Source organism: Carassius carassius, chromosome 29, assembly GCF_963082965.1.
Source record: "Carassius carassius chromosome 29, fCarCar2.1, whole genome shotgun sequence".
In the NCBI taxonomy this organism is placed as follows: Eukaryota; Metazoa; Chordata; class Actinopteri; order Cypriniformes; family Cyprinidae; genus Carassius; species Carassius carassius.
In genome coordinates, this window is record NC_081783.1 from 16,410,713 (window position 1) to 16,433,876 (window position 23,164).

The window sequence follows — 23,164 nt, forward strand, 5'->3', positions numbered from 1 at the left end:
AGTCAATGACATGCAAAAACTACAAATTAAAGATATAATGTCGTAAAAAAGTTATTTAATTTGAAAGTCTCTTTAATTTGAATAATTATGTACATATATTAATAATAATTCATTACATTTATATAGCGCTTTTCTAGGCACTCAAAGCGCTTTACATAGTCTGGGGGTATCTCCTCATCCACCACCAGTGTGCAGCATCCACCTGGATGATGCGACGGCAGCCATAGTGCGCCAGAACGCCCACCACACACCAGCTTATTGGTGTAGAGGAGACAGTGTGATGAAGCCGATCAGTAGACATGGGGATTGTTAGGAGGCCATGATGGTCAGAGGCCAATGGGCGAATTTAGCCAGGATGCCGAGGTCACACCTCTACTCTTTTCGAAAGACATCCTGGGATTTTTAATGACCACAGAGAGTCAGGACCTCGGTTTAACATCTCGTCCGAAGGACGGTGCTTGTTGACAGTATAGTGTCCCCATCACTACACTGGGGCGCTAGGACCCACACAGACCACAGGATGAGCACCCCCTACTGGCCTCACTAGCACCTCTTCCAGCAGCAACCTAGTTTTCTCAGGAGGTCTCCCATCCAGGTACTGACCAGGCTCAGCCCTGCTTAGCTTCAGTGGGAAACCGGTCTTGGGCTCCAGGGTGATATGGCTGCCAGTTGTTATTATTTTTTCAATATATTATTGCATAAACTGTATAACTATTTCCATTATAAAGGTATACTACCTGCACACTACTGTTAGTTAATTAATATTTTTAGCCACTAATTACATGCTTAGATTATGATGGTTTTTTTTTTTGTAAATTCAGAATTTATATAAATACACAGGATTATTTTATTCTTCTGTTCCCAAATTAAGATGAAAAACAACATGAATTACAACATGATTAGTGGTGGCCAAAATTATTTGAACACTAGTATTTTAACCTACTAAAAATGGTTTTAAGTCAGTTATTTCTATCTTCTACTGTAGTGTGTCAGTAGGAAATAGGGTTAGGGTTTACATTTCCAAACATTGAGATACTGAGATGCTGATGCAGTACTTTTAAAAGTTTTAGACACTTGTGTAAAAATGCTTTAAAATGAGGATGCTGTCAAAAATAATGTCATTAATAGATTTTTTTTATCAATTAAGATCTATTAACTAAATTCAATTAACATTTGGTGTGACCATCCTTTGTGTTTAAAGCAGCTTTTGCCCTTGGTGCACTTGCGCATAGTTTTTCAGGTAGCTTTGCAGGTAGGTATCTTGAAGCATCTTGGAGCTAAACTTTGCCACACAGAAATCACTGCATCAGTGAAAGCGCAGTGCAGCTGTTTGTGAAATATGAAAAGCTTAATATCCTGGGACTTTGCTGCCCAGTGTATTTTATAGGTCGCTGTCCGCGGTGCTGAAATTCTGACTTTCAATCTGCAGCTATACTGATGATCGTCCTTCTCCTGAATAACCTAAACAATGTTATACTTCTATAAAACAGTAGATGGCACAAGAAGCATAGAAGTGGGAGTTGTGTTTAACGGCTGATGTCATAGTGTACATCACTACAAGAAATCAACGATTCCCATAATGTGTTTCAGTGTGTGAAATATAATTTTACTTGAACAAAACACATGTAGGCCAACATGAAAATATGTATCCGTCTCAGATCTTTCAACATAAAGGCGTTATTGATAATGGAAAGTTTCAAATCACCAGCTGGGACCGATCTATCTAAGAAGATTGGACAAAATCAATTGGACATTCGATTGCCTTTCAGAAGCAGATGTCACGATGCGCCCACTTCAGGCAGATGGACACTCATCATCTGCAGTAAATCCCAATAAGATATGCATGAGCAAGTCTAATCTTATCAGCACTTCGACTTGGATTTACCATAAAGTTCACGGTTAGATATATACTCAGCCTGATTTTAACATTCAGTTCGACGTTAAACCCCAGAAACAGAAGACGGTACGCGATCGCAAAAACAATGATCGACTTCATCCCTCAGTTTTGTGTTTGGTCATGGCGAGATATCTGATTGTAGTTTCTAAACATTACATAATACTGAGGTTCTCTCAAGATAGATATATAGATCAGTAATTTAATCACCAATGACAGATGCTTTTTTTACACACACGCACGTGTGTACACACACACACACACACACACGCATATATATACACACACACACACATATATATATATATATATATATATATATATATATATATATATATATTACACACACACACAAACACACACACACACACACACACACTCACGTATATATATATATATATATATATATATATATGCGTGTGTGTGTGTGTGTGTATGTGTGTGTGTAATAGTTAGATAGTTAGAATACTATGTGAATAGTTAGAAACACTATGTGAAGGAAAGTCTAGCTCACACGTCCTCTGTAAGTGCAAATGATAAAATAATACCTGACAGTACAGTATGAAGCAGATGTGCAATTTAAGCGCCTGGCGATCTCAGTCACCTTTTTCATTGGCTAAGGATGCAGCATTAGTCTCAGAGTGTCACACAGGCCATTACAGCCGGGGTCTGACACCCCCATTATTGATACCATGAGTTACGTCGATCGTCTCATCCTCTCGTCCTCATTGGCTGAGCTCATCCAGGGGAAGGCCCACCTCAAGATCGTAGTGTAAAATTTCCTTCCACGATATTTCAATCTACTACGCAATTGAAGCATAAGGACAAATAAGGTGCTTTAAAAGGTACGTTTTAATCTTCATTACACGTCCACGAGACTCAAACGCAGTTGTTTATATTGGCATGAACCGAGATCGTGTGAAAATACTAACGCTGTACTCGTAAAGACACAAAAACTGCACTTCGATGGAAACTAGTTTTCGCGTGCTTGTGTGCAAAATAAAACACTGCATGTTGAATATTGAATGCAACCTGGTGATAAAACACGCAATTGTTTCATTTTATCCGTGTCGTGTCCAGGACTTCTTCATTGTGAGGACATTGGAGAGGTGACACCATATTGTAAAGGAGAAGTGAAAGATTCACCTTCCGTTTGCGTTTAAAATGAAATATATTTTCTGAAACGCTGTCAGTAATGTGTTGACACACATTGTTCTTCATTATAGCAATGCATTCGTTAAAATATAAAGCAAAAATGCATGTGCCAATTTAATTTACACAAGCCTTAAAATATGTCTCTCAGGACCCCGTATAGATGCTCAGTATAAAATGAGCCGTTTGAGTAATAATTAATGAGTTTGTGAACATCTCGAGGATACCTCCCGCTGTTGAAGCGGAAAAATAACGTCAGCTGATGGGGTGAATGTTCTCATCTCATTGTGTGTGCTTGAATGGGCGTTTTATCTTCAGGGAAATTAGACTCCTTATTGTACAACTGACAGCCTGCAATTTGCACACACACTTGCTCTCAATTCCGAATTAACCCACATTTGTCATATACAGTGCAACACAAACCCTGTTTTTCAATGTGTTCCTACATAACTTGCTCTCTTGGATGCAGAGGGGCCAAGATGGATGTTTTCATGAAGGGGCTTTCTAAAGCTAAAGAAGGTATGGCAGTGGCCGCAGAGAAGACCAAGGAAGGTGTTGCGGTGGCTGCAGAAAAGACCAAGGAAGGCGTGATGTTTGTGGGTAAGACATGGAGCATACAATGCTCTTTTTTTAATGCATGCATATCACGAATCAAGCGTGAGCTCACTGGTAGTGTGGGAGGGACTATGAAGCTCAGAGTCTGAGGGCCAGGAGGGGGTTGCTATCTGTTTCACTACCATTTCTCAGAGCATCGCTATAGGTTCAGCCACTATTGTGTAATTTTATGATTGGCTGGGAAATTGGGTGGGGTTTTCCAGTCCTCTTACGTGTACCATGTTGTATTGAATTTTTCTTTCTTAAAGAGCCATATAGAGACACATTTCTTGTGTACAGTGTGGGCATTTTTTGGACATATTCATGTCTCTAAGGACCTTTAGAATTATTTTAAACAACATTAGATACAATTTTAGAATGATGATTATTATAAATGCAGTTTGGCCTTATATTATATATAAAATGTATTCTAATTATTCTTATAAATTATTTGTTGAAAGCACTCTACAAATACCTTTTAAATTAAATTGAAATATATTGAAATATATATTTCAATAATTTATTTTGGCTTATTTAGTTTTATTTAAACATATTGTATTTTAGACATATATGTAACGTTTACCTTTCTTAAACAATATAAATGAGGTTTTATCCATTAAAATATATAGCTGCCTTTTTATTTTAAAAAGGTGGTCCTTTCTAATAGCATCATATTTAAGGTCCTTAGCAATCAAACATTTACATGGAAAATTATAAGTTTTGCTTATTACCTGATATTAATTTCTTACCTAAAATCTTGATGCTGAATATAATAAAAGGTTATGTTATTTGCCAGTGTAAAAGTAAATGTTAAACCCCTGGTTTATTCTGTAATGAGTTTTCAATGATGTTACTCAAGTGATTTTCTACAAAAATATAGAAATATATATGCAATTAAAGAAAGCAACTTTTTCTTAAGCAATAGCCTGTATCCTAAAATATCTTGAAATTTGGATAATAAATATTTATTGTCAAATATAGTTCATTAAATAGTGCTTATATGTGATTATACTGTAGAAGATAATGTAAAATGTGTCCAAGAAAATATTTTTATATCAAGAGTCCTTGGGATAGAAAGTTGTCAAAAGATTACAAACCCCTCCTCTGTAGATGTTTCAAATTCACACGTTTGTTGTGCACACTATATCACTCATCTTTTCAATATTTCTCACAGGATAATGCTTATGTATGTACATAATATCATAGTTATCCTTTTGCAATACATTTCACTCTAACAACGAATGCTGTGACAGTCCTGTTTGCACACTCATTTCAGTGGTTGTCATCACTCTTTAGCACACAACCTCATGAAATGGCCTCTTTAATCATCAATGGATTTTACATCTGGAAAATTAAAAGCACTCATGATACTGGACTCATATCGATTCTAGTATAACATAAACTGTACAGAGAAAAATCCATTTCATGTAACCTGATCTTATAAGGGGATTCTTAATGTACACGCTAATTTTAGAGTGAAATAACACCGTGTGAGATGGTTGACTTCTGGAGCTGGTCCAGCAGCTCTCTGACCTCCTGTCGCGTTGAAAAAAAAGCCTTTCAGACCACATGTCACACAATTCCATGAGCTCATATACCTCTATACGCAAGAGCTCTCCATATAAAAAACAGACAAGATGGACAGTCCAAATCCTTTTATTGAATAGCATATAGAGCTGAAAGAAAGATAGATTGTCTTGCCAAGTATGTATGAAATGATTCTAGCTTGCTCATCTTGTTGCCGTGTGCTTTGATCAGTAAGACGAGACGTTGATCTAGTCTGTTGATCTGCTGTAATTGGAGACTGAGAGGGCATTTGTGTTTATGCGCCCAGCGCAAACACTCATTCATGCTCCTCTGCTTTGATGTTGGGATGAATGAATAATAGAATCCCTTCACATAAATACCTCACATCTGTGCCAGCAGGATCCCAGAGAGAGACAGTTAGCCCAGATACCTCAAGCATCTGCGGTTGCTTTTCAGATTGTCTTCAGATTGTCAGATTGTCCTTTGCGGTTAACACAAGGTTGCACTTATGTCGGACAACCGCGGTGACCTGGGATGCCTTGCTTGAATGGCCTTATGGGAGTGTGAGTGTTAGCGCATGGAAGAGGTGTGATGGGTAGCTGATTCTTGTTCCACCTTGGACAGCAGCTGCACGATCTCACACTCCCTCATGTACAGTACATGCACCACAAACACATCTGAGGATAGATTGAAGAGGAAGAGGCTTCTGCTAATGTCACATTGGCTCGTTTTGTCCCACTGCTATTATGCTTCTCTAATTTCCTGTCCATGTCACATTTATTTCCTAAGTGGCTTCTCATCCTCATATTGTGCAGTTTATTCACTACTGTATATTTAGTGGTTATTGGTTATTATTTATCATGCCCTCAGACCATTTATGCTCCATACATGATACTTCAGGTTGTGTGGCTTGTTGTATATATAACATATTTTGCATTCCAAACCCATTTAAAAAAAAAATAAAATAAATAAAATGAAATGAAACAAAGACGATATTAGCAACACAATGGGAAAAACATTCTAGAACCTCTAAACAACCACATTTCAGAAAAATGTAGTTAAATGATCTCCTTTAGTGATAGATTAGTCCTGATAAAGCACTTACAGATTGCCCTTTTATCTAAAATGATACTTCTGTTACACTGTGCATTCATGAGCAAGTCTTTCCCATTTTAAGAAGCAAATTTGTTAATGACTCAAGTGCTGTAGATGAAACATATTAGCTCTAATGAGTCACGGGTGAATGACTCTAGATAAAACATCTTTTTGTTCAAGAGAATTTCTCCTCTCTCTTGAAGAATCATACTCAGACTGAGACACAGAGTGCCATTTGCCATTACAGTATATGGTAACTCCCTTCCTAGGAAGTGTTTCTGAGCTGTAGTTCACTCAAGCAGGGCGGTTAAGGTGACAGGTCTAAGATCCAGGTTATATTAGCTCTAATGATTTTTCAGTGAACCTTTAAATGAAGCTACTCTGGGAGTTACAGCTTGTATTTCACATTGTCTTTCTACTCATTACCTGTCTGTATCATGTACCTACTTTCAGCCTTATCGCAATTCTTTCAGAGGGGCAGACCTAATGTGTATTTCCGTATTGTTTTGGGTGGTGTATATATATGTACGTATATACATATATTTTTGTTTTTACAATATTCTTTTGTGGGTTTGCAGGCAACAAGACCAAAGACAGCGTTGCAACAGGTAAGGCGATTCTGCAAATTGTTCTTTTGTCTTTAGTCTTGTAAATAATGAATGCGTCTCATTTAATGTGCTCAAAGGGCATGGCTTGAAGCCAGTAAATGGAACTGAGACAAATAGTTCTGTGCATAGGTGATACTTCAGAAGGTTATTTGTCTAGTACAGAGGGGAAACCTGAAAACTAAAGTGTTTTCAGTATGATTAACTGTTGGCCTCTTGCTTGGGCCAGGGTTATTAAAGAAAATAAAATATAACCCCACCCCCCTCCCCCCAAACGCACCTAAAAAATTAAATAAAGTGTTAACTGAAAAAGAAAATATATATCTAAAATCTAAAGCTTATTTTAGTTCAGCTAGTTTCCAAGGTGTCATGTATATTATATTTTATTTTAAATTTAAGTACTACAGTAACAAATAATTTCCTTTATTAAAAACTGATAAGAACTACATAGGTGTATTTAAAACAAAAACTCAAAAAATTAATTAGTAAAACGTTAATCATATTTTAGAAAATATAAAAAAGCTAATTCAGAATTTTTACAAAAACTTTAATAGTATATTAATGTGCAGTGTATACTGTATATAATGCATTATAAAGTGATTTTCCAAATTAATGCCTATTAATATATTCTTGTAAATTATTTTAAGCAGTTATATTATACATTATATTAATATAAAACGCATGATCAACAACCAATTTCATGAATACAATTATTGTAATAATAATAATTATATCAGTGATTCAGATTCTTTATGAAAAATAGTTGTACAAATCTATAATAATAGAATTATATTATTAAATAATAATATAATACGTTTCTTTTTTATACACAGTATGTACATTTACAGCAATTCCAGTAAACAACTGTGATGGTAATGAATGTGATAGGAAGCAAAAGCAGTGTGAACATATATTTATTGACGACAAATACGGTGAACACAAACTCCGTGAAGACAATGATGAACTCCGTGGGTGATGATGTTATCTCTCGGCTGGGTGGCGCAGTGGCTTGATGGCTGGTGATGACGTGGCGTGAATCTCCCGTGATGAATACAATCCAGTGACGATCAACGGCGAAATAAACAATCCAACACGAACAAGACCAAGACAACCCAACAAGACAGTCCAACATCCGGAACAACTATCAGACAAGGAAGGAGAGAATGAGGTGAGTATATGTAGCTGACGGTAATGTGAGACACCTGGTGCGGGGACTGATTAGCAGCTGATTCCAATGAGCATGATGTAACCACATGAAAGACACCAAATCACAGGACCTGAGAACACAGCCGATCCATGCACCGTGACAGTACCCCCTCTCTTAGGAACGTCCCCTGACGTTCCCAGCCTCCTGTACCTGTTGATTGAAATCATCAATAAGAGAGTGATACAATATATCTCTAGCAGGAACCCAACTTCTCTCCTCCGGACCGTAACCTTCCCAGTCCACCAAGTACTGGAATCCGCGTCCCCTCCGTCTAGAGTCCAGAATACGATTGACCGAATAGGTTGGTTCCCCGTCTACGAGCCGCGGCGGTGGGGGAACCGGGGCAGGCGGATTAATACGAGCAAAAAATACAGGTTTAATTTTTGATACATGGAACACGGGATGAATCCTCCTGTACGCTGGAGGAAGATTGAGGCGGACTGCCACCGGACTAATGATCTTGGTGACAGAACACCTCTGGACGAAGGCGTGAGCGGAAGGGACCGCGACTTCGGATTCCAGACTGGGAAAAATAGGTGGCTGGTACCCTATACTACATTCAAATGGGGACAGGCCCGTGGCCGACACTGGTAAGGAATTGTGTGCGTACTCCACCATCGACAGCTGCTGACACCAGGAGGAAGGATTCCGAGCGACCATACATCGTAGTGTTCTCTCCAAATCTTGGTTGGCTCTCTCAGTTTGCCCATTGCTTTGAGGATGGAACCCCGAAGAGAGACTAACAGTGGCCCCCAGAAGTTTACAAAACTCTCGCCAAAATTTGGACACAAACTGGGGTCCTCTGTCAGAGACCACGTCTATCGGGAGGCCATGTAACCGAAAGACGTGATCAATGACTGTTACCGCTGTCTCCTTGGCTGAAGGTAATTTGGGCAAGGGGATGAAATGAACCGCCTTCGAGAACCGGTCCACCACGGTCAAAACTACCGTGTTACCCAGAGAGGGTGGGAGGGCGGTGACAAAATCTAGCGCAATGTGGGACCAGGGTCTCGAAGGGATTGGCAGCGGTTGTAGGAGCCCATCTGGGGGTCTGTTAGAAGTCTTACCAGTGGCACAAACTGAGCAAGCCAAAACAAAACTGCGAACATCACGAGCCATGAGTGGCCACCAAAATCTTTGCTTGACCAAATGTAAGGTGCGACTTACCCCTGGATGACATGCCACATTGGAACAATGACCCCATTGGATAACTTCGGACCGAAGACTTTCTGGCACAAACAAACGGTTAGGTGGGCAACCGGCCGGAGGCGTTACCCCATGTAAGGCTGTCTTTACCTTCGATTCGACCTCCCAACTGAGAGTAGAAACAATAAGTGTCTCAGAAAAAATACTCTCGGGAGTGGATGGGCGATCGGAGCGGTCAAAAATTCGAGATAAAGAATCGGGTTTGATGTTTTTGGAACCCGGGCGGTACGAAAGTGTAAAATCAAAACGTCCGAAAAAAAGTGCCCACCTAGCCTGCCTAGAGTTTAGTCTTTTGGCAGTTCTGATGTATTCTAGATTCTTATGATCGGTCCAAACCATGAAGGGTACCCCTGACCCCTCCAACCAATGACGCCATTCCTCCAATGCCAGCTTGACTGCCAAAAGCTCTCTGTTACCAATATCGTAATTTGACTCTGCTGGCGACAAACGATGAGAGAAAAACGCGCAGGGATGCATCTTGTCGTCCGAGGGTGAGCGCTGTGAAAGCACCGCACCTACCCCCACCTCTGACGCGTCGACCTCTACCACGAACTGACGTGACGGATCAGGGGTAACAAGGATGGGGGCCGAAACAAAGCGGCGTTTGAGGTTGGCAAACGCAGCTTCCGCTGCGTCTGACCACCTGAACGCCGTTCTGGGAGAGGTCAAGGCAGTCAGAGGCGCGGCTAGTTGGCTGTAATTGCGAATAAAACGCCGGTAAAAATTGGCGAACCCCAGAAACCTTTGTAGGGCCTTACGGGAATCTGGACTTGGCCAATCTACCACAGCCTTGATCTTCTCGGGATCCATGCGCATACCCTCGGCTGACACGATGTACCCTAGAAAAGGAACAGACTGTGCATGAAAGTCGCATTTCTCCGCCTTGACAAAAAGCCCATTCTCTAACAGCCTCTGAAGCACTCGTCTGACGTGTTGAACATGTTCCTGGAGAGAAGAAGAAAAAATCAATATGTCGTCCAGGTAGACATATATGAACTGATCGACCATATCTCTCAACACATCATTAACGAGTGCCTGAAAGACACCTGGGGAGTTGGACAAGCCGAAGGGCATGACCAAGTACTCAAAGTGCCCCCTGGGGGTATTAAAGGCAGTCTTCCATTCATCTCCCCTCCTGATGCGAACCAAATGATAAGCGTTTCTTAAGTCCAATTTAGTGAAGATCGATGCTCCCTGCAACCTCTCGAAGGCTGAAGATATCAACGGCAAAGGATAAGTATTCTTTATCGTGATATTATTCAGCCCTCGGTAATCAATACAAGGTCGCAGAGATCCATCTTTCTTCCCCACAAAAAAGAACCCCGCCCCCGCTGGAGAAGAGGAGGATCGAATGAACCCGGCTGCTAGAGAATCAGAAATGTATTTCTCCATAGCCTCTCTCTCAGGAATAGAAAGTGAGTATAACTTGCCCTTAGGCGGAGACGTACCTGGCAGTAATTCTATAGCACAGTCATAGGGACGATGAGGAGGGAGAGAAGCAGCCCGAGACTTACTGAACACTTCCTTCAGGTCGAGGTACTCCGCGGGCACGTTACAAAGATCCGCCGCCTTCTCCTGCAACACAGACTCAGATACAGACGGACAGGCAGACACAAGACAAGACTCATGACATTTAATGCTCCACTCAGACACCGATTTCAGCTGCCAATCAATCCGGGGGTTGTGTTTGATGAGCCAGGGATGTCCTAAGACCACGGGTGCGTGGGATGAGTCCAGGATGTAAAAGGAGATGCTCTCACGGTGGTTACCAGATACCGTGAGAGTGATGGGTTCCATGATGGTGGTGATGGTGGGAAGCGTCTGACCATTGAGTGCGTGAACTGCAATAGAACTGGTGAGGGGGAGGAGGGGAACATGATTTTGATGCGCAAAAGTAGAATCCATAAAGTTACCTTCAGCCCCTGAATCCAACAGTGCAGTGCAGTGCAGGTCCAGACGATGCCATCTAAGCCTGACCGGGAGGAGCGTGGAGGTAGATCTGAACGAGGACTTGATAGCGGAGATCCCACCCGACAGTAGCCCCTTCCTTACTGCCGGGCTGGCCCTTTTACCGGGCAGCTAAAGGCGAAATGTCCCGCCGCCCCGCAGTACAGGCAAAGGCCGTGAGATCTCCGCCTCTCCCTCTCCTCCCGAGTCAACCGAGCTCGACCCACCTACATGGGCTCGTGATCCTGGAATGGGCCGACCGCGTCGTTGCCACTGGCTCGAACTGGAGGTCCCTCCCCAGGGGGAAACCGAGTGGTTAAACACCACCGCTCGGTTCGGGAGAGTCGAGCGTCTACCCGTAGTGCCAGATCGATGAGGCCGTTGAGATCAGCGGGTAGATCCAGGGCGTAGATCTCACGTTGGACACGGTCAGCCAGCCCATGCAGGAACATGTCCCACTGCGCCTCCTCGTTCCATCGGCACTCCGCCGCCAGGGTGCGAAACTCAATAGAAAAGTCTGAGACGGATCTCTCCCCCTGTTTGAGATCCGTCAAACGCCGCGCGGCCTCTCTTCCAGTGGCCGCGCGGTCAAACACCCGCTTCATCTCGGCGGAGAGCGCCGAGAACGAGGCACAACACGGATCTTGGTTCTCCCATACCGCCGTGCCCCACAGTGCCGCCTTCCCCGTTAACAGTGTGAGCGCGAACGCCACTTTGCTTACCTCACTGGTAAACGTGCGAGGTTGCAATGAAAAGTGCATGGAGCATCTAGTGAGGAAAGCCCGGCAGAAGTTTGGCTCACCGCTGTAAAGCTCTGGTGGGGGAAGGCGGGGTTCGGGTGACTGGGCAGCCCCGGATGGTTCCTGGTGGGCGGGCGGCATGGGTGGTGGGGTTGGCGCAGTGGGTTGTTGCCAGTTCTGCATCCGCTGGGTGAGCTCAGATACCTGCGCCACAAGAGCTCGGATCGCTGTTCCCGTATCCGCCGAGCTCTTCTCCTGGGTCTCCAGCCGAGAGATGCAGGAACGTAAAGCCTCCTCAGCCGTGAGTGGGGTGGAGCCTGCTGCTTCCATAAGTGGTCTGATAGTTCTGTGATGGTAATGAATGTGATAGGAAGCAAAAGCAGTGTGAACATATATTTATTGACGACAAATACGGTGAACACAAACTCCGTGAAGACAATGATGAACTCCGTGGGTGATGATGTTATCTCTCGGCTGGGTGGCGCAGTGGCTTGATGGCTGGTGATGACATGGCGTGAATCTCCCGTGATGAATACAATCCAGTGACGATCAACGGCGAAATAAACAATCCAACACGAACAAGACCAAGACAACCCAACAAGACAGTCCAACATCCGGAACAACTATCAGACAAGGAAGGAGAGAATGAGGTGAGTATATGTAGCTGACGGTAATGTGAGACACCTGGTGCGGGGACTGATTAGCAGCTGATTCCAATGAGCATGATGTAACCACATGAAAGACACCAAATCACAGGACCTGAGAACACAGCCGATCCATGCACCGTGACAACAACGTTTAATCATAACTAAATTGATGACAGTATTTAATACAAATGGCCATTTATTAATGTAATCTAATCTGACCCAGTTGATTTTGATTTTATTCAATAAAATTAAATCCAATAACAATGTGTAACACTGACACTGTCGATGAAAATATCCTCTGATAATTTCCCTTTTTTTTCTTGTGTTGCAAAATAAATATCAAATTTCGGACTTAGAGTGTTGTGTCTGTGTTTTATCACTGGTCAGTGGCTGAGAAGACAAAGGAGCAGGCCTCTCATCTGGGAGGAGCTGTGATGTCTGGAGCCGGAAACATCGCTGCTGCCACCGGCCTGGTGAAGAAGGACGAGTTCCCCAGTGACATGAATGTATGTTCTTTTAAATAACATTATATGTCAGTATTATTACATATTGTTATATACCATTCCATGATCATTCTTTTAAAAAGTCGATTGAAAAAATGTGCAGTTGTTATTTATATTTTATTTAGCTATTTTTATTAAGGTAGGAGCTATTTCTACCTGATCAAACCCTTAAAAATTATTTTTGATATAATGTAGGTTAATTTAATCATAATATTTTTGACTTGATATTTTAGGTTGAAATAACATTGAAAATTTGTCACATTTCTGATGAGTTTTACTTATTAAAAGTATAGAACACTGCACTGTTAAAAATATTCTTTGATATTTTTCACAAATTAAGATTATTGAAGTATGTTTTGCAAAAAACAATTTCAGTCTTTCGACGTAAAAAGTGTCATATTTAATTCAGTGTTACTTGCTGTTCATTTGAGTGAAAATTGTTTCAATGGTTTTTTTTTTTCAGTATAGTAGCTCAACTTGCACATGAACATCCGATATGAATGTGTATTTTTCCATGAGAAATATCAGATACTTGAAAAAATAATACAGTCTCAGTGACTTGGTGAATATCAGAGGGCTATACACCATGTAAACTCACCTTCACCTCATACCACGACCCATAATGGAGGGCTGCTCAACCCACTGGGAATATAATGTCTTACTTTGTGCTTCTGTCCTGCTGAGCATACACCCCCCACTCCCCCCCCCCCATTCTCTCTCGCTCTCTCTCTCTCGACCTTGCCCAAGGTCACTTAGCACAATACTTAAAAATGCACTTTGGGAGGAGAAGTCAGCCAGTGTTCAAACGTAGGCAGATCTGCTTCAGTTTAAACAAACTGTTGATTCCATGGTGCTCTGAGTTTTGAACAATAGTGGTGTTCATGACAGATTTACATGTATGGTCTTCCATGGATTTTCCCCGCCATGCTTACAAACGAGTTTTTTTTTCATTTGTGGTGACACAGTAATCTCATAAATCACTTCAGAGTAAGAAGCTTGCAGCATATAAGCTTGTGGTGTTTACAGTTATGTGTGTGTATGGAGCCCTGCTGGAGCCAAAGAATAAAAACACAATGCCACTGTCATTGATTTAAAATCTCTAGTGCTTCAGCTAAACCGTCATCATCCAAATGATTTGGAGTGCAGCTCTTGTCATAAGGAAAATGTTTGATGGCTGGTTTAAGTGGGTAGTTTAGTGGTTTTGAAACATGTGAAAATGTGTGGGTGGTCAGTGCTAACTGGACTGTGCCATTTGGGTGTGTGTGTGTGTGTGCGTGTGTGTTTGTGTGTGTGTGTGTGTGTGTGTGCATGTGTGTCTGTGTGTGTGTTTCGTGTACTAGACTAGAACAGTCTGTAGTCTGATTGTGAGTCATTATCAGTGCCTCTTGTGCTTTGTGTGTCTTACTACTGATCTAATTAACAAATATAGACTAGGATTTTACTTACATTATTTGTGAGATTAAACAGATTATGATGTAATTCAAAATAATTAAAGTGTGTGTGTGTGTGTGTGTGTGTGTGTGTGTGTGTGTGTGTGTGTGTGTGTGTGTGTGCATGTTTTTGTGACATATCAGGACAAAACTTTGTATAATGACATGGGTATGACACAGGTATTACAAGGAGAGGGTGACTTATGAGGACATAACCCATGTCGCCATTTTTCAAAACGCTGTGTTTATCTACAGTACATTATTCTGAGAAGATAATCTGTTTGACCAACTGCTTCAAACATAGATGTTTCTTTCTATTGTATATATATATATATATTATTATTATTATTATTATTATTATTATTAATTTTTTTTTTTTTTTTTTTTTTTTTTTGTTAATCAGTAATCTCTTTCTATTGAGATATAAAACAAATCTCTTAAAATGTTTTAGTATAAATGGCATTGTTTCCATGAAGCTTGATTGACATGAAGGGTTTGACAGACTGTGTTGTGATATTAGGAGTGTATATTCCTAGAATATGACCTAATTGACTGTGATAGCTCAGTTTAAAAATAAACCTTCAAGTGACCCAGAACTGTAAAGAAAATCTATCTACTGTATGTAGCTAATAAGAGTCTCTCTCTGTCTCTCTCTCTCTGGCAAGACATAAAATGGAGTTTGATGAAACATTTATTAGGTATATATGAAGTTGTAGCATGCATACTAAAGCACATAAGCAGATGTACCACTTATATATCGTACATAGCGTGAACAGCACAGAAAAGTGCTTATACTTAGTCTCTGTCTGTGATAGAAATCAGTCATGGCCATATAATTCAGGTCAGTGTTTTAAATTGCCTTTGCATGACCACATTTTTTGTTGTTGTTGGTTTGAAGACATAATGTGCTTTCATGTGTGTGTTCACAGCCTGAGTTTGGTCAGGAAGCCACTGAGGAGCCAATGGGAGAAGGTCTCATGGACCCTGAGGGACAGACATACGATGATACTCAGCAGGTAACACTTGGTAACACTTTAGTACTTTAGTACAAGGACCAATTCTCACTATTAGTTGCTTATTAGCGTGCCCATTAATAACATATTGGCTGTTTATTGGTATTTATAAAGCACATATTCTGCATGACCATATTCTACATTCCTAATTATACTCTATACCTAAACTTAACAAATACCTTACTAACTAATAATAAGCAAGGAGTTAATTGAGTCAAAACTCTTAGTTAATTGTTTGTTAATAGCGAGAATTTAACCTAAAAATAAAGTGAGACCATTTTCAGTATGGTGCAGTGTAGTTTTATAAACCAGGAGCAATCTATTAATCGTTATTGATTATTAAATTAAAATCACTTTAATAAAGTCAGCAAGGGAAGGGCCTGTAACACAAACTGCTCAAAAGTTTGGATTTATTTTATTTTTATTAATGTTTTATTATCATTTCCCCCCAAGTAATTCATACTTTAATTCAGTGGGGATACATCAACTTGATTAAAAGTGAAATGGAAGTAAACTAGAATGTGACAATGTAATATAAATTACATTTTAAATATATCAAAATATTTATAATATAAAAATATTTCTTAGTATTACTGTTTTTATGTATTTTTGATCATATAGATGGTGTTAGTGAGCATATGTGTGTGTGTGTGTGTGTGTGTGTGTGTGTGTGTGTGTGTGTGTGTGTGTGTGTGTGTGTGTGTGTGTGTGTGTGTGTGTGTATTTGAAGTTTAAATAATTTCAGTCAGTATATCAAGTTCATGTCCGTTTGTAATTCTTTTGTCAAGGTAAGTAGCTGTGTAAAACTAAATGCCCTTCTGGATATAATAACATTTTTATTTTACAATAATACCCCACTATCTGAACATTATACCTTACATAATTGTGTGGGTTTATCTAGGGTTATAATACTAATGATTCTTCACCGATTTATGTATGTAATTTAACCCCAGACTTTTATTAATAACAAGTGAATTTCTCAAACGTGCCATCAGTGCACACAGATATGGTGGGATTCCCTGTGTGACATCTTTCTGCTTCCTCTCCTTCCTCTATTCCTCCCTCCCCCTCCTTCTGATTGCCCTCTTCCCTCTCATTACCTCACTGCCATGCTGATCTGCCTGCATGGGAGTGGTGGTGACGTCAAATGCCCTGTTGCATTGTGGGTAGTGATGGAGGCTCCCCCTGCCCTGTTGAGGAGATGGGCTCTTCCAGTAGATGCTCTCTCACACAGGAAACCAGGGCCATCAGATAATGATACTGACATTTAAGATGTAGGGTATCTTCAGATTCAGATCTCCAGACCTTACCACTATAGCTCCAGAATGAGGTTCAGTTATATTCATTAAAAGAATCAGACGCTTATGATCTGAGAGCATCAGCTGCCACCTGCTGGGGAAAATGAAGCACTACAACAGACCTTAAACGGAACCAATACTATAGGAAAAGCATCGTGAAGAGTTGTAATTAAATTGACTTTATGTGTGGGGTCCTAATGTATATTGTGTAAAAAAATTGATAGTAATAATTTTAAAGATAACATTTTGTCTTAATATGTTCCTTTGGACTAATTAAAAGCTAAAGGTTTGCATAAAGTAATGTTATTAGTGTTTTGGTTCAGTTTAACTCAAAAAGGACATTGTAGAAATTACAAACATAAATGCTGCTTATACCAAAAAAAAAAAAAAAAAAAATTGGGGAATTTTTATTTTATTTTATTTTATTTTTTATGAGCAATAGAACATTTTAATGAAGGGACAAGCCTAATAATAAATTATTTTTTATAAGATTTGAATTTTATATACATAAATACATACATGCATACACACACACACACACACACATATATATATATATATATATATATATATATAGTTCTAATCTTATAAAAAAGAATTCATATTAAATATTTATGTCAGGTTTTCATATTAAAATGGGGCTTGTGCCTTTTTAATTCAGCTGAATGGGTATAATTTGGAAAGGCACATACGGTATGTCTTAAAAAAGTTCTAGCAGCTGAAAATTCATATCAGAGCAAAAACCAAGCTCTGAAGTCAAAAGAACTGCCTGTAGAGTTCAGATACAGGATTGTGTTAAGCCACGCATCTGGGGAAGAGTTCAGAAAAAGTTCTGCTTCATTGAAGGGCCACAGAAACATAATGAAAGATGTTTGAAACAACTAGAACTCTTCCTAGAGCTGCCCTTCTGGCCAAACTGAGCAACTGATGGAGAAGGGCCTTGTCTAGACTAGTGACCAAGAAGCTGATAGTCACTCTAGTTGAGCTCCATGATCATATACGCAGATGGAAGAAATCTACAGAAGGACAAACATCACTGCAATACTCCACTGATCTGGGCTTTATGTCGATGTGGCCAAACTTCACTTGGAAAAAAATTATATATCATGCCCGTAGGCATGGGGGGTTCGGGTGGTTCGAACGAACCCCCCCCCCCTCACTGCCAAAGGTCCAGAATTTAAGTCGTTTTTTTCATGTGCTTATTGTCAGCATTGTTTTAATCAATGCTTGTGACAAATATGGTTGCTGTTTCAAATTAATATGATTATTGTAGCTGGGTGTTCGTGTGTGCGTGTGCCTGCGTGTGCAGAGAGAGTTCTTCTCACAATACACTTTTCAAAGCAACGGTGAAGAAGCATAGGCTCTGAGTGATATGGGGGGCATTTATTTATTGTTTTCTATTAAAAGGATTTCTATATTTTATCCACTCAATAGTCTACAATATAAAAGCCATATAAACATAGCATAATTATAATAATATTGAAATTCAATGATATTGGCTGTGCAATATTTTTGTGATTGGCCAATACCGGCAGACTGGAGCCAATGGAAATGCTTCTCCTTCTGTGTGCGTTTTATTCCTCTGAGAACTTCAAAGCAGACCGCTTAAGGTAAATTATCTGGAATGATTAATTGATTTACGATTCTAATGCCAACTCTCACGCATTCACCGTAAGACACACTCAATTGACACTTTCCACACGCTCTTACGCCACACATCCATTTTCTCACGCACAGTAAATTTGCAAAGCAAAGAGGACACGAAGACCGACAGACAAGACAGAGCAGGATACTTATGTTATAAAAAATAATCTCAGCTCTCAGATTCTGTCAATTTTATTACAAAATTCAAGCAACAAGTTTTGCCGCTTTTCAGTGGCACGTGAACCGATCATCTCTAGCTAATAGTAAATAAACACGAATGAACAATGTTGAAAGATACATTACTTACCGAAATGTATATTCCTCATATCGATCAATCAGTTTTTTTTTTCAATGCGCAAAGAGGTCAATAAAACTGCTGGAGAACAATTATGTCACATAACATTAACCTTGGGAAAGCCATTTAATGTAGTACGTTAGTTGGCTAGAAAAAAAGAGCTATAGAGAATATTTAGCTAATTATCGTAGGCCTACTATATTACATATTTATTATATTTTTACTTATATCATTAAATACAGTTGTTGTTATAATAATAAAACGCAATATATTTCATTTGAGTTATATGTAACCTAAAAATTACTACCAGCTGATAGGGCTGATTAGGTGAGGTTTTTTTTTTTTTTTGTCTAGAGAAAAATGAATGCCTATATCTTGTGAAGCCTACCCAATATTTATCCAAATGAGTCAATATTGAATCAAATCACAATTTGTATTTTTACAGAACAATTACTGTATTTTCTGGACTATAAGTCACACTTTTTTTCATAGTTTGGCTGGTTCTGCGACTTACAGTCAGGTGCTACTTATTTATCAAAATTAATTTGACATGAACCAAGAGAAAACATTACCGGCTGGAGATGGTAATGTTTTCTCTTGGTTCTTGGTTCTAAATAAATGCGACTTATAGTCCATATAGATATAGATTTATATATGTTTTTTTCCTCGTCGTGACGTATTTTTGGACTAATGCAACTTATATTTAGGTGCGACTTATTGTCCGAAAAATACGGTAAACATGTTGTTACTAAACCTAATACAATTCTGCTTAGTTACTAAAATGTTTAGATTCTTTTTACACCAATCTAGATGAAGTTGGATGTACATACATCTAATGAATGAAATTGGAGTGTTTAGTCTTTGACAAAGCTTCAAAAATAGGTGTTTGACTGTTTTTATGTCAGGCAGTACAACCAAGTAGTGAGTATGGGGCAAAAAGAGCAGGAGAGACGGAAGAGAAGCAGGCAGCAGCGTCATTGTCACAGAATATAGAACATATGTTCAAAAAACTGGAAAACAGGGTAAGGTTGTTATATTTACTACATAACCTATAACATTGGATAGCTAACAGTCGTCAACCCCACTGGAGCAGAAGGTAGCTGAGGTTGTTCCTGCTATAGCTACAGTGAATTTTCTATCTAAGATCTATAAACCACAAAATTATAAAAACACCAAAATATTTTTAATTTGTTATAGGCTAGGTTAAACTGCTTCTAACCATACATATAAATCATGTGAAACTATAGTTATTGTTTTGTTATTAATATAATTTTTTTTTATTTTAACGTACCTTGTTTGTCTTCCAAAAAGTATGAAACCAACTGTTACTGGATAAAAGGAACATATAACTTTGCAAGTAAACTATACATGTGTATTTCAGATAATGAAACAGTTGGATTCACTTTATACTACATCACTGACCAATGCATATACTATATATTTACAGATGATTCACAACAGCTCAGGGAAGGTCAAGTGTAGTCTTTAAACTTATGAACTGTGTATGGACTGACAAGGTGTTACATAAGGAAGCAATTTGACAACAATGCAGTAAATATTTTGGGTGCATCAAAAAGCGTGCTCGTTAAGATACCAGCAGATAAGATAATCCAGCACAAATTGGTGCATAAAAGGTCACCAAAATGAAGTATTTGAACCGCATAATTAAATACAAAAGGTGGAGAAAAACTGCAAAAAGGTTCACTTTTTGAAAAAAAGAACCCCCCCTTTCAATAGGCTGGCTTCGAACCTGATATATATATATATATGTGTGTATGTGTGTGTGTGTGTGTGTGTGTGTGTGTGTGTGTGTGTGTGTGTGTGTGTGTGTGTGTGTGTGTGTGTGCGTGTTACTTATTTATTTTGTGGTAACATTTTATTACATATGGCATGTTAAGCTTGTATTGGGACAGTCTCGTGTGTAAATTTTACAACAACAAAAAAAAGGACAGAAAAACATAACAAAAACAAATAACCAATTTTAGATCATTTTCTTCTCATTTTAATAAATGTTATGTTTCTGTTTCTGCCCACAGGACAACCAAGATTATGAGCCAGAGGCGTAAACATCACATTCCAAGTCCAAGTCCAGCCAGCAGCACAAAACGTTTATATCAATAACAAGTACAAATCCTTAACACAATAAACCCTGTTGCAAAAAAACAAAAACAAAAAAAGAGCAAAAAAACGATATATATAAAATATAAATATCTATTCCAGTTAATCCTGCCGAAAAATGTTCTTCCTTTCAGATATCTACTTTTATTATGATCTATTGTAAATGTCATGTTCTGATGGTAACGTGTTGGATGTAGCTCTATGCTGACTGCCGGAGGGTGCTCTGTCTCGTTTCCTTGCCTCCCTCCCAATGAAACGAGACCTGCCTTTCCATTGTGACTCTTTGTACTTGTGTACCTGCATTTCTATATATGTAATAGATGTTTCAGATCTTCCAATAACATATTGGGGGATAAAATATCTTTGGGTAAATATGATATTATATATAACTGTTTGCAATGCCTGTTTGTGGGATTTTACTTTTTTTTTATTTAATATTGAAGCAAGCTATTTATTTAATGTTTGCAAAGTAAAGGTTTTATACGTTGTAACTTTATAGTTGCTTGTGATATCATTCCAGTGGATTATTGGTTAGGATTGGGCAATTTGTATCTGTGTGTATGTATGCGTTTGTGTACTGGAGATTTTAAAGTGTAAATGTGTCCTTAAAATGTTTATGGATGTCAGGTCAATATGTGCTTTACAATGCTGGAAATGTCCATATTAAGGTTTCTGTGTCATTCAAGACAAGTGAATCCTCTGTAAATAAAGAAAACAAACAGAAAATCTCCATGCACAGTCTTTTTCTTTTTCTTTCCCTAAAAGGTAAGTCTATGCAATGCTATAATGTACTAGATTTACAGCACAACATACAAATCACACATAAGAATATTTTGGCATTCTGTAACAAAATGTCAAAACAAGTGATTATGATAATTATCTACCACTTACTGTAGTTTGCTGTTTTGTTACACAGTACAATACAAAGACACACATCTAGTTTAAATGTGTCCATCTTTTGGCATCCAGATAAATATTATGTGCAGAGAAAAGTGACATCCTTCCTCCTGTCTCTTATCAACAGGATGTCTGGCATGTGCAGTCATAGTGGGTATTAAAGGGCCCCCGCTGGCAGCGTCCCGCTTACGTGGGCCGGTAGGACTATGGCTGTATGTGCTCAGTATCATGGCTTCCTTTAAGAATTCTTTGGAGGAGCTGCGGAGCACAACAGAGTCAGCCACTAAAGTTGTCACTGACAGTGCAGGTACTAATTGTTACACACTGCTCCTATGGGCTTGCAGTCTATTTGGAGAATATTTTTTATGGAACAGCTGTACTTTAACTCATATTTCTTTTATTATTGTCCAATGGACTGATTTTTAAGAACTTGGTCCAACAAAATGTTTTACTTTATTTTAACATTAAATACACTTCATCATTTTAATCTTTTTTTTTTTTTTTAATAATATTATTATATTATTATTTTTAAATTTTTAGCTGGGTAATTGCATAATGACACTATCTTCACTTTTGCATTAATTTAACTATTTTTATACTTGACAAAGCATATTAAATAAACTATATATCCATTGTTTGTGAAAAACAAGCAGTGTGTTTGATAATTTTATTTTAGTTCAGGCAGCGCAAGATGCCGTGCAGCAGGTGGCAATGTCCTCTAAAGAAACCACCAGTGCAGGTGAGAGAGAGAGAGCGAGAGAGAGAGAGTGTGCTAAATACAGCTGTACAGAAATAAAGATGTACTTAAGTGTGGATGTGCATTTCACAGCTTTTTAAAGTGTTTATTAGTGTAATGTTTCCAAATAGTGTATGCATTATCTTAATGTCTTTAATCTAAATTGTTTGATTGCATTGATTTTCCTATCTCTATCAGTTTATTTGTATGTTTCACCATGAAGGATATGCAAATACATCCCTAAAATAACTCTCTGTTTCTGTGTATGTGTGTTTATATACAAACAGCTGCTGAGGAGGCATTCAGAAAAATACAGTCTGCTCTATAGGCTCAGCTACAGAGAAAGCATCAGACACCATTAAGGATTTCGGACACAAATTGAGTTCCAGATAAATACTGCTCTACCCTATCAGAATAGATTAAACCTGAACCTTGTGGACTGAATCATAAAAAATTGTACTAGCAACTTTGCAAATATACCAGCTCAGTTGCATATGCACTTCCAATGCAGATTATTTCAGAAAGATTTAATTTCAGTTTAATTGTTGATTATCCTATATTCCAAAATCTGTTCAAAGATGCTTGTGCCTTGAAATTACACGATACATTCTGTTCA

General features: G+C 38.9%; 1 protein-coding gene across 1 annotated transcript; it reads left to right on the forward strand.

Moving 5' to 3' along the window:
- Nucleotides 1–2,580: 2,580 nt before the first annotated feature.
- Nucleotides 2,581–21,641, forward strand: sncb (synuclein, beta). The gene is made up of 6 exons (XM_059516055.1): nt 2,581–2,739; nt 3,516–3,646; nt 6,841–6,870; nt 13,002–13,120; nt 15,477–15,563; nt 20,834–21,641. The coding sequence occupies exons 2-6, from the start codon at nt 3,526–3,528 to the stop codon at nt 20,861–20,863; spliced, it is 387 nt and encodes a 128-aa protein (XP_059372038.1). The 5' UTR covers nt 2,581–2,739; nt 3,516–3,525; the 3' UTR covers nt 20,864–21,641.
- Nucleotides 21,642–23,164: the final 1,523 nt, after the last annotated feature.

What these genes read in the sequence shown, in the direction of transcription:
- sncb (XM_059516055.1), top strand. Translation starts at nt 3,526, where the DNA reads ATGGATGTTTTCATGAAGGGGCTTTCTAAAGCTAAAGAAGGTATGGCA. An exon ending in GGAAGGCGTGATGTTTGTGG is followed by an intron (nt 3,647 to 6,840) that starts GTAAGACATGGA and finishes GTGGGTTTGCAG; the next exon opens with GCAACAAGACCAAAGACAGC. An exon ending in CAAAGACAGCGTTGCAACAG is followed by an intron (nt 6,871 to 13,001) that starts GTAAGGCGATTC and finishes ATCACTGGTCAG; the next exon opens with TGGCTGAGAAGACAAAGGAG.